Source organism: Dipodomys spectabilis, unplaced genomic scaffold, assembly GCF_019054845.1.
Source record: "Dipodomys spectabilis isolate Male_0828 unplaced genomic scaffold, ASM1905484v1 ptg000215l, whole genome shotgun sequence".
Classification (NCBI taxonomy): domain Eukaryota; kingdom Metazoa; phylum Chordata; class Mammalia; order Rodentia; family Heteromyidae; genus Dipodomys; species Dipodomys spectabilis.
The window spans coordinates 10,978,015-10,988,162 of NW_024870892.1; the positions used below are offsets into that span (position 1 = coordinate 10,978,015).

A 10,148-nucleotide genomic window follows, 5' to 3' on the forward strand; every position below is an offset into this window, starting at 1 on the left:
TGCCCAACCCTGTAAAAAGGAGGAGAAGAGCCAGTCATGGCGGCTCACACCTATAATCCCAGCTACTCAGGAGGCAGAGATCTGAGGATGGAGGTTTCAAAGTCAGCCTGGGCAGGAAAGTCCCTGTGAGACACTTATCTCCAATGAACCACCAGAAGACCAGAAGTGGAGTTACAGCTCCACATGGTAGAGTGCTTGCCTTGAGTGAAAAAGTTCAAGGACAGTGCCCAGGCCCTGAGTTCAAGCTCCATTACTGACCAAAAAGAAAAAAAGAACTTTATGGATTTTTAATTTTTTTTAATGTTTATCTAGCAGCTTTTGTAAAGTGCTCTGTAAATGGAAGTAAGTGTTTTAAAGTAAACCAACTGAGTTCCAGCTCAGAATAAATAGAAGTAGTGAGTCCTACTCAGGGCAGAATAGATGAAGCCCCGAGAAAAAAAAAAGGGGGGACTCCTTCCTACAGCACCCCGTGAGGTAGATCAGTCCTGGGGAAGAAAACTGGCAGCAAGCCGGTGGCAAGTCACACCAAGAGCTCCCCTGGGACATCTCCAGTCACCCGGAAGAGGCCGAAGACAGCGTGGGGGGCCAGCTGCCATGCGCGGTGCGCCTCGGCCCCTCCCTGCAGGAGGGCGCTCAGGCGGACACTGAGGCGCTGGCCACCCTGGAGGTCCACCAGGTGACCCCAGAACCCTCCGGCCGGCTTCGAACCCAAATCCTTGGAGGAGCTAATCCGAGGCACGGTGACGGTGAGAGCCAGGTCTGTGGCCTCGGTGGACGGTGGCTGCAGCTGAAGAGTCAGAGACACCTCGCCCTGCGACGGTGGGCCAGCCCTCATCACCCGCCACAGCTGCATCCGCAGGAACACGAAGTACACTCCGGCCTCCGCCACCACCAGCTCGTGACTGCGCTCATCGTAACTCAGGTCGGGGGACAGGATGACGCCTGCGAGGCCCTGCTCGCTGTACCAGCTCAGGGTTCCATTGACCAGTGACACTGGGGGGAAGGAGAGAGGAAAAGGGAAGGTGCTAAGACCCAGATGAAAACGCAGCCCTGGGGAAGGGCCGGCTGGGCTCTAGGGAGCAGACCTGAGTTTAAAGTGGGGGGCAGGAGCAGGGGAGAGATGGGAGGAAGAGATGCCAAGGGAGGAGGAGGAGGAGGAGGAGGAGGACCGCCAAGAATGTGTTGCGAAAGCCAGGGGCTGGTGCTCACACCTGTACTCCTAGCTACTCCGGAGGCTGAGATCTGACAGAGGTTCAAAGCCAGCCTGGACAAGAAAGTCCAGGAGACTCCTATCTCCAACGAATCACCAGAAAACCGGAAGTGGAGCTGTAGTTCAAAGTGGTAGAGTACTAGCCTTGAGGGGGAAAAAGCTCAGGCAAAATAAGAGCTCAGAGTTAGTCGCCAGGCCCTGAGTTCAAGCCTCAGGACCTACAAAACAAAGAGAGAGAGGACGTTGAGGGGGAACAGAGGCAAAGAGACCAGACAGAGAAGTGGCTGCTGCTGGCTCATGCCTGGAATCATAGCTACCGAGGAGGCCGAGATCTGAGGATCTAGGTAAGAGGCCACCTAGGGCAGGAAAGTCCAGGTGACCTTTATCTCTAACCACCAAAAAGCTGGAAGTGGAGCTGTGGACTTAAAGCACCAGCCTGGAGTGAAAAAAGTCAAGTGAGAGCATGAAGCAGAGTTCAAGCCAAAAGACCAGCCCAAAAGAAAGGGGGTATGGAGGAGGGAGGGGAAAAGGAGAGGAAAGGCACCAATGGGTGGGGAGAGGGGAAGAGGATAGTTCAGACATCCCAGAGCCATCCCAGGTCCTGGGGGGGGGGACCCCAGCTCAGAAAGCATGAGTGGGAGCTGAGTTTGGACGGGCTCTGGTGAGAAAAGGCTGGAACAGTTCCACAGGGGCGGGCTGGGAGGTTGGGAAGGGAGGGAAGGCACTGGGGCGGGGGGGGGGGGGGGGGGATGTCGGGACGGGGCTGTGGTCAGGCAGGCTCTCTTTGTCCCCTCTCCCTGCTGCCCTCCCGTCCCGACAGAGGACAGATAGACAGACAGACAGACAGAGGACCCATGACACTCACCATTTTTGGCCAGCAGCTTGGCAAACGTTGGCTGTTCCTGGAAAGAAAGGAAGATGGAGGTGTGGTGCCCATGTCCTCTGTGCCTGGGAAATTGGGGGACCCCCCCTTTTGCCCACACTCAGAGCAGGCCTGGCATCCAAGCTAAACCCCCACCACTTTCCCCTGCCAAAGAACACGGGGATGTGGTTAGGGGCCCAGCAAGTCCCCACCCCACGCTGGGCACAAGGGCAGGCCCCAGGGCACGGGAATGGGGAAGCAGGGAGACCCAGGGAAGCAGAAGGAACTGGGGTCCCCTGAAGACGTTGAAAGGAAGAGGGAGGGTACCTCCAGAGGGTTTCAGGACATAACCAGGCTCTATGGGAGCAAGTGGGATGTAAAGGAGTTCCCTGTGTTTTGAGATAAATAAGTGCCCTTTAGAGCCCAGGTTGGGGGTAAAGGTTCATGCCAGGTGAACCTCTATGCTCCAGGGAGTACAGAATGAAAAGGGGGTGTTCGTGGGGTGCCGGGGACTCACACCTAGAATCCTAACTACTCAGGAGGCTGCAATCTGAGGATCATGGTTTGAAGCCAGTCCAAGTGAGAAAGTCCCTGAGACTCATAGCTTTCATTAACCACCAGAAAGCTGAAAATGGAGCTGTGGCTCCAGTAGAAGCCAACTTTGAGTGAAAAGGCTAAGGGGTCCAGGAAGGTGGCTCGGTGGTAGAGTGCTTGCCTAGCATGCATGAAGCCCTGGGTTTGACTCCTCAGCACCACATACACAGAAAAAGCCGGAAGTGGCGGTGTGGCTCAAGTGGTAAAGGACCAGCCTTGAGCAAAAGAAGCTCAGAGACAGCACCCAGGCCCTGAGTCCAAACCCAAGGACTGGTCCAAAATACATGAACATACATACTATGCAAATATGGATACATACATAAACAAAAAGAGACGTTCTGAAAAGGGGAAAGAGAGGGAAGTGGGGGGGGGGGGGGTACAAGAAGGGGGTGATCTCAGTGGAGGGGGGGAAGGCGGGGGTCTCCTCCCCCAGTCCCACGGCCGCCCCTGGGGGACAGGGAACCTGCAAAGATGCATCCTGAGAAGGCGCGCGCGCCATCCAGATGCCAGGGGGAGACAATCCCCCCCAAAAGAGGACAATGTGGGGGTCCCAGCCCCCGAGATGGGGTGCAGAAGGGCTGTTCCAAGAAGGAGGGAGATGGGAAGGGGTGGGGGTGGGGAGGTCTCACCGGCTGGGGCGCGCCTGGACGCCCGGCCTGGGCGCCGGGGGTCTGGCAGCCGTCGGGGGGCGCCGTCGAGGGGACCGCGCATTCTCGGGCCGCCCAGGGTCCCCACAGCAGCAGCAGCAGCAGCAGCAGCAGCGCGGTGGCGGCGGCGGAGGCAAAGGCGGCGGCGGCGGCGGCGCCCAGGACCCGGGGTAGCTGGCGGGGTGCGGGCGGCGCGGCCAGCGGCCGGGGCGCCTCGGCGTCCGCGGGGGCCTCGGGGGCGTGGGGGCGCGGGTCCATGGCCGCGAGTGGTGGCGCGAGCGGCGAGCAGCTGCCCGCGGGAAGGGGGACCCCGCTTTATAGCATCCGGAAGCCCTGCCTTCCGGGGCGGCCCGCGGGGATCTCGCGCTGCAGGTCCCTCCGGGGAACTTGTGCCGCCGCCCCTCCCCTCCGCCCGCACCCAGGGGTGGGGTGCGTCCCACGCGACGGCCCCCCCCCCTCCCCGCAGCGTCTCCTCTGAGGATTCCCGGTAGCTGTCCCCCCACCCCCACCCCGTCTGCCCTCTCCATCCCTGCGCCTCCTGTTTATAGATCTCGTTTTTGTGTGCCCATCCCGGGGCTTGAACTCGCGGCCCCCGGCGTCGTCCCTGCGGGCCCTGCCCGCCTGCACCACAGCCCCACTTCCAGATTTGGGGGGGGGGAGGGTCGTGGGGCTTGAACTCTGGGCCTGGGCACTGTCCCTGCGCTCTTCAGCTCAAGGCTAGTGCTCTACCACTTGGGCCACAGCGCCACTTCCAGTTTTCTGATGGTTTATTGGAGATCAGAGTCTCAGGGACTTTCTTGCCATGGCTGGCTTTGAACCTCGATCCTCAGATCTCAGCCTCCTGAGTAGCTAGGATGACAGGCATGAGCCGCTCGGTGCCCCACGCTACTATCTCCAGCCTTTCTGGCTGTTCATTGATGATGAGAATCTCACGGGGCTTTCCTGCCCTGGGTGGCTTTGAACCTGGAACCTCCATCCTCAGATCTCAACCTCCCGATCGGCTGGGATTCCAGGCGGCACCGGGCCTCCTCTCTCACTTTCAGGATCTTGTCTCTCTGCGTTTCTTGCTCCTCCTTGCAATCTCCTAGCTCCCCACCACTGAGACTCCCCAAGTTCCCTCAACCCCAGGCTCTTGAGAGTCAGGCTTAGCATCCCCATTCCCTTGCCTCTTCCTATCGGGGACCCCTGGGCCTTCTCTGGCCTGCCCCCACCCACCTACTGGATGCTTCCTGTCAGAAGTTTTTCTGGACCCCCAAAGCAGAAGGCTGGAGAGTCCAGGGGGGAAAATTCCCTCCCCCTTCCCCCTGTGGCCAAGGATGAGTCTGAACACTAGTTTAGAGGAAACACCAATTTCCCGCTAGCCCTGCTGGCAGAGGCGGGGAGAAGCTGCTCAAACCTGACCCCAAAAGAGGAATCGAGAGGGGCTTCCACCTTGAAGACCGAGCTCTGGCTGACAGTCCATACCCCATGGCAGGGAAATGCCCTCCATGCACAGAAACAACTGCCCCTGAATAGAGGGGGGAGGATTACCACCCCTGGGGATGGAAGCCATGGAGCCCCAAAGTCTGAATGCTAATGATACTGAACAAGGGTGACTGATACCAGCCCTGTGTCTGAGCCTCACTGAAGAATTCAAGACAAAGCCATCCTTGATGCTAGCCAGACTAAGGGAAAACAATTTTTTTTTAATTTAAGATTTGCTGTATTCAGGCAGAACGCTCAGATTCATCACTGATTAGACCCCAAGGGGATCACATTTGAAAACAGGGTGCTGTGGGGCCACCCCCTCTGAAGCAGTTTAAAAGAAGTTTTTTTGTTTGTTTGTTTTTTGTCAATCATGGGTCTTGAACTCTGGGCCTGGGCGCTGTCCCTCAGTTCTTCAGCTCAAGGCGAGCGCTCTACCACTTGAGCCACAGTGCCACTTCTGGTTTTTTTGGTGGTTCACTGGAGATAAGTCTCATGGACTTTCCTGCTCAGGCTGGCTTTGATCCTCGGATCTCAGCCACCTGAGTTGTTAGGATTACAGGCGTGAGCCACCAGCGCCCAGCTAGAAATATTTTTTAACAAACATACATAGATACATTCATACATACACACATACATATATAAATGTGATGTACAAAGGGGTTACAGTTACGTAAGTCCAGGTGATGTCACTCCTTCCCTTGCTCTCTAGGTTTTCCCTCCTGTCCCCACCCACAAGTTGTAGAGTTCATTTTCTCTCTTTATAATTTACTGTTATTATAGAGGCGATATATGGAGAGGTTATATTCCTATGAGGCACATAATGAGTACATTTCCTTTCGTACAGTGTCATTTCTTCCCTCATTTTTACAGGAATTGTTTTAACTCATTAAACTCATCATGGAGTCCGAGCGTCGACCGGGTTCGTTATGCAAATTCTGGAAACCACCTCCCATACATTGGAGTCTTGGCGGTGAACGTTACTATCCGAAAGTGTCACTTTTGGAGGACGAAGCCCCTGGGAAGGCCTGGCCAGATTAGGGGATTCTGAAAGCCCACCTTCTTGGGCCCCTCCTTGGTCACTGTCGAACCCCCAACCCCATCTACAGTGGCACACCAAACACCTCCACTTTTGTCATCTCCAGCCAAACTCTCCTTGTGAACAAACTAGTGAAATGTCACCCTTGAAACTTCATCGCCAGGACAGTCAGACAAATTCAAGCAAACATAACAAACTAGGAGACGACTCAGTCTAGCACCCCCTCCTCAACTCACTGGGGAACCCCCAGCCCAATTCCGGAGGGCGTCAGAGATTGCGAAAAGAGAATTTGCTAAAGTCACCCTCCTCTGTGTCCGCGCTGGAATGGTTTTAGAAGCCAGGCACTCGTGGCTCACGCCTGTCATACTAGCTACTCAGGAGGCTGAGATCGGAGGGTCTGGGTTCAAAGCCAGCCCAGGCAGGAAAGTCCATGAGACTTGTCTCCAATTAACCACCAAAAAGCTGGAAGTGAAGCTGTGGTTCAAGGAGTAGGGAACCAGCCTTAGGGGGAGGGGGGGTGGAGCCGGGAGCCAAGCAAGGGCTGGGAATGTGGCTTAGTGGTAGAGTGTTTGCCTAACATGCATGAAGCCCTGGGTTCAATTCCTCAGTACCACATCCACAGAAAAACTGGAGGTGGCTCTGTGGCTCAAGTGGTAGAGTGCTAGCCTTGAGCAAAAGAAGCTCAGGGACAGTGCCCAGACCCTGAGTTCAAGCCCCAATACTAGTACAAGGAAAGAAAAGCTTTTTATTGTTTGGTTGGTTTCCTTTTTGTGGGGGGGTGATCTCTATAAGAATGTTACCTCGTGGAGTTTCTGAATGGAAGAACCCAGTTAGGGGAACTGAAAACTAGAAAAGTTAATGAACTTGCCTTCTCTATCCCAACAGCCTCCGCGAGAGACATCCATCCGGGGCTCTGAGATTCCTGCGTCCTCAGCTCGCAGGATGGTTCCCTCAGGTTTGTCTGTCTTGACCTGGGCCCTGTACTACAAGCCTCTGCCCGCACCTCTGTGGGTCCCTTTGTCCTCTCTGTCTCTCTGGCCCCGTGTCCTTCGCCTCTCCCTGACCCTCCGAGGGATCCTTCCTCCTCCGCCTCGTGCTTTGCTTTGCTCAGGGCACTCGTGTCTTCCTGTGACTTCAAGGCCTGCCAAAGTGGCCACGTGCGCATGCGCCCATTTCAGGTACGCATGAGTTTTAGAGTACTGAGGCTTGAACTCGGGCTTCTCCTTTCTAAGCTGGGTGCTTTACCCTTTGAGCCACGTCATCAGTTCAACAAGCCTCTAGCTAGACTGATTTAGAAAAAAATGAAAGAAGGGGGCTGGGAAGGTGGCTCAGTGGTAGAGTGCTTGCCTTGCATGCTTGAGGCCCTGGGTTCGATTCCTCAGCACCACATAAGCAAAAATAAAAAAAGCCAGAAGTGGCACTGTGGCTCAAGTGGTAGAGCGCTAGCCTTCAGCTGAAGAGCTGAGGGACAGTGCCCAGGCCCAGAGTTCAGGCCCCACGACTGGACCCAAAAAAAAAAAAAAAGAAAAAAATGAAAGATGATTCCTATTACTAAAAGCAGAACTGAAGAATCTCACAGAAACAAAAAAGGCTTATGAGAGAACACAATGAACAACTGTAAGCCATCGTATTAGATAACCTGTTGGAATGGCCAAACTTTTCAAGAAGAAATAGAAAATCTGAATAGACCTATGAGAAGTATCAAATTGGTAATCAAAAACTCCTAACTGAGAAAACCCAGGACCAAAATGACTTTCATCAGTAAATTTCTATTGAACACTTAAAGAAACATTAACACTAATGTTCTCCAATTCATCCTCAAAGAAGGAACATTGCCTAACTTATTCTCTGGGAGGCAAGCTGTACCCTGATAGTGAAGTCCAACAAGAGAAAACTACAGTGTGATATCCTTTATGAGAAAAATGCAAAACCCAGCATCTATTTACTCCCACTTCCTGAATAGAAAGCAGGAAATGTTTCTCTTTTCTCTTTCATTTCTCTCTATTTTAATCCTGCCATACTAAAATCCTCAGCAAAATTCTCAGTAAAATACTAGTAAACTAAGCCAGTTGCATGTTAGATTATATACCATGACCAGGTGGGGTTTACTTCAGAAATATAAAGGTGGCCACATAAGAAAATCAGTGTAACACCACAAGTACTACTGTCATATTCCTCAAAATATATGTCTAAATCCTAATCCTTTCAGTACCTCCTATTTAAATAGTAGCTTTGTAGATGTAGTCAAGCTGAGGTCATACTGACTTAGGGAGCCCCAATCCAACCACTGGTACACACACATGATCGAAAACTTTGTGCATAGGGACGTATAGGGCTGTAAAGAGGAGAAAAATCATATGAAGATGGAGGTGGAGAACTGAGTAATTTATCCACAAGCCAAGGAATGTCCAAGATTGTTGTCAACCTTCAGAAGCTAAGAAAGAGCAAGGAAAGATTCTTCCTCAGCCTCCTAAATAAACCAACCCTGCTAACACCTTAGCCTTGGTCTTCTGGCCTCTGAACTGTGAGAGAATAAATTTCTGATGAGTTTAAAAAAAAAGTTAATGAACTTGACTGAAGAACACATTAAAACCCCCAGCCCACCACAGCCCCAGCATCCAGAGTCCGGGTACCAACCAGGAAGACAGACAGATAGATACAGACGTAAAATGACCTCTTGACAGCAGCACAGCCAAGAAGCTCACATGCCCAAACTGAAAGAAAAGCATAGAAAAAGACAAAGGATCTGGGAAGGTGGCTTAGTGGTAGAGAGCTTTCCTAGAATGCATGAAGCCCTGGGTTCTGTTCCTCAGTACCACATACACAGAAAAAGCTGGAAGTGGTAATGTTAGCCTTGAGCAAAAAGAAGTTCAAGGACAGTGCCCAGGCTCTGAGTTCAAGCCCCAGAACAGGCACCAAAAAAAAAAAGTCTGTGCAGTAATAAGCAGAGGAAAGGGGGCTTTTCTGTGTGTGAGAGAGAGCCAGGAAAGAGATGGTAGTGTTCTTTTTGTTTATTGTGGGACTTGAACTCAGGGCCTGGGCACTGTCCCTGAACTTTTGTGCTCAAAGCTAGCACTCTACTACTTTGAGCCACAGCACCACTTCTGGTTTTCTGGCAGTTAATTGGAGGTAAGAGTCTCTGGATTTTCCTTCCAGGGCTGGATTCAAACTGTGGTCCTCAGATCTCACCTCCTGAGTAGTTAAGATTGTAGGCATGAGCCATCAATGCCTGGCTGATGGTAGATTTTGCAGGAAGGAAAGAACACAGAGAAAAGCAATGTGTACCCCAAGCTCACCCAGGCTGGACTCTGGTCTTCTTGGGAGCCTCAATAAGCCAGAATAACACAGGTCTGATGCATAGGCATATGCACCAAGGCAGTGCATTATTGTGATAATGGGTAGGTGGGTAGATGAGAAGAAGAATGCACAGGTGATGGATGGATTGATGGATGGATGGATAGATGGGTAGATAAATGAACTGATAGGTGAATGGATGGATGGATGGGTAGATAAATGGACTGATAGGTAAAGAGATGGATGGATGGGTAGATTAATGGGCTGATAGGTGAATGGATGGATGGATGGGTAGATTAATGGGCTGATAGGTAAAGAGATGGATGGATGGGTAGATTAATGGGCTGATAGGTGAATGGATGGATGGATGAGAAGATAGACAGAGGTGTCTGTTGCAAGACTGTGTTAAACAGAAATGACCTGAGCAGTTGTGAGAAGGGAAACAGCCAGATGTTTGTTGGTAGACTATGTTTGCTAATGAAGTGGCAAATATGGCTAACTCAACTTCTGGAACCTCAGAGATCTCAAATAAAGTGAGGTACAGGATGCTGTGACTAGAACACAGGCTTGTCCCAGAGCTGCGATCTACTTGCAGAAAACATTTCTGGAAGGTATGCAAAGATGCAGTGGTCAGGGGGAAGCCTTGTATTCTATGTGGCTTTCCATCTACTGGATTTTCCATGTGTTGAGGTTTTCGATTATTTGGTTTTGGGGTTTTTTTTGCTTTTTTTTTTTTTAACACGAAGCACAGATTGTGGTAAGTTATGCACACAAAGAAACCAGAGCCACAGCTGCTTCAAACAGGGGAAGGTTTGGCCAGCATGAAAGGCAAGAAATAGTGTTTCTCCACTAAAGCGAATGGAAACGTGGGGGTGGCTGAGGGCACCAGCCAAGGGGCCCACACCAGCTGCTCTGTGGAAAGGGGACCCCAGCAGGACCTCTGGTTGGAAGGCATTCTCCAGCCTTCTCCCTTTGGGAGACACACATATTGAACAGATAGAGGAACACACAAGAGGGGCTGGGACGGTGGCTCAGTGG

General features: G+C 52.2%; 1 protein-coding gene across 1 annotated transcript; it reads right to left on the bottom strand.

Moving 5' to 3' along the window:
* Positions 1 to 520: 520 nt before the first annotated feature.
* On the bottom strand, positions 521 to 3,571 carry Tnfsf9 (TNF superfamily member 9). The gene is made up of 4 exons (XM_042697018.1): positions 3,472 to 3,571; positions 3,296 to 3,378; positions 2,076 to 2,112; positions 521 to 993 (listed from the first exon to the last, which is right to left on the bottom strand). The coding sequence occupies exons 1-4, from the start codon at positions 3,569 to 3,571 to the stop codon at positions 521 to 523; spliced, it is 693 nt and encodes a 230-aa protein (XP_042552952.1).
* Positions 3,572 to 10,148: the final 6,577 nt, after the last annotated feature.

Excerpts from the sequence above, each read along its gene's own strand:
- Tnfsf9 (XM_042697018.1), bottom strand. The coding sequence starts at position 3,571 with ATGGACCCGCGCCCCCACGCCCCCGAGGCCCCCGCGGACGCCGAGGCG. Across the intron at positions 2,113-3,295 it reads GTCCAGGCGCGCCCCAGCCG|GAACAGCCAACGTTTGCCAA; the intron begins GTGAGACCTCCC and ends CTTTCTTTCCAG. Across the intron at positions 994-2,075 it reads CAAGCTGCTGGCCAAAAATG|TGTCACTGGTCAATGGAACC; the intron begins GTGAGTGTCATG and ends CCTTCCCCCCAG.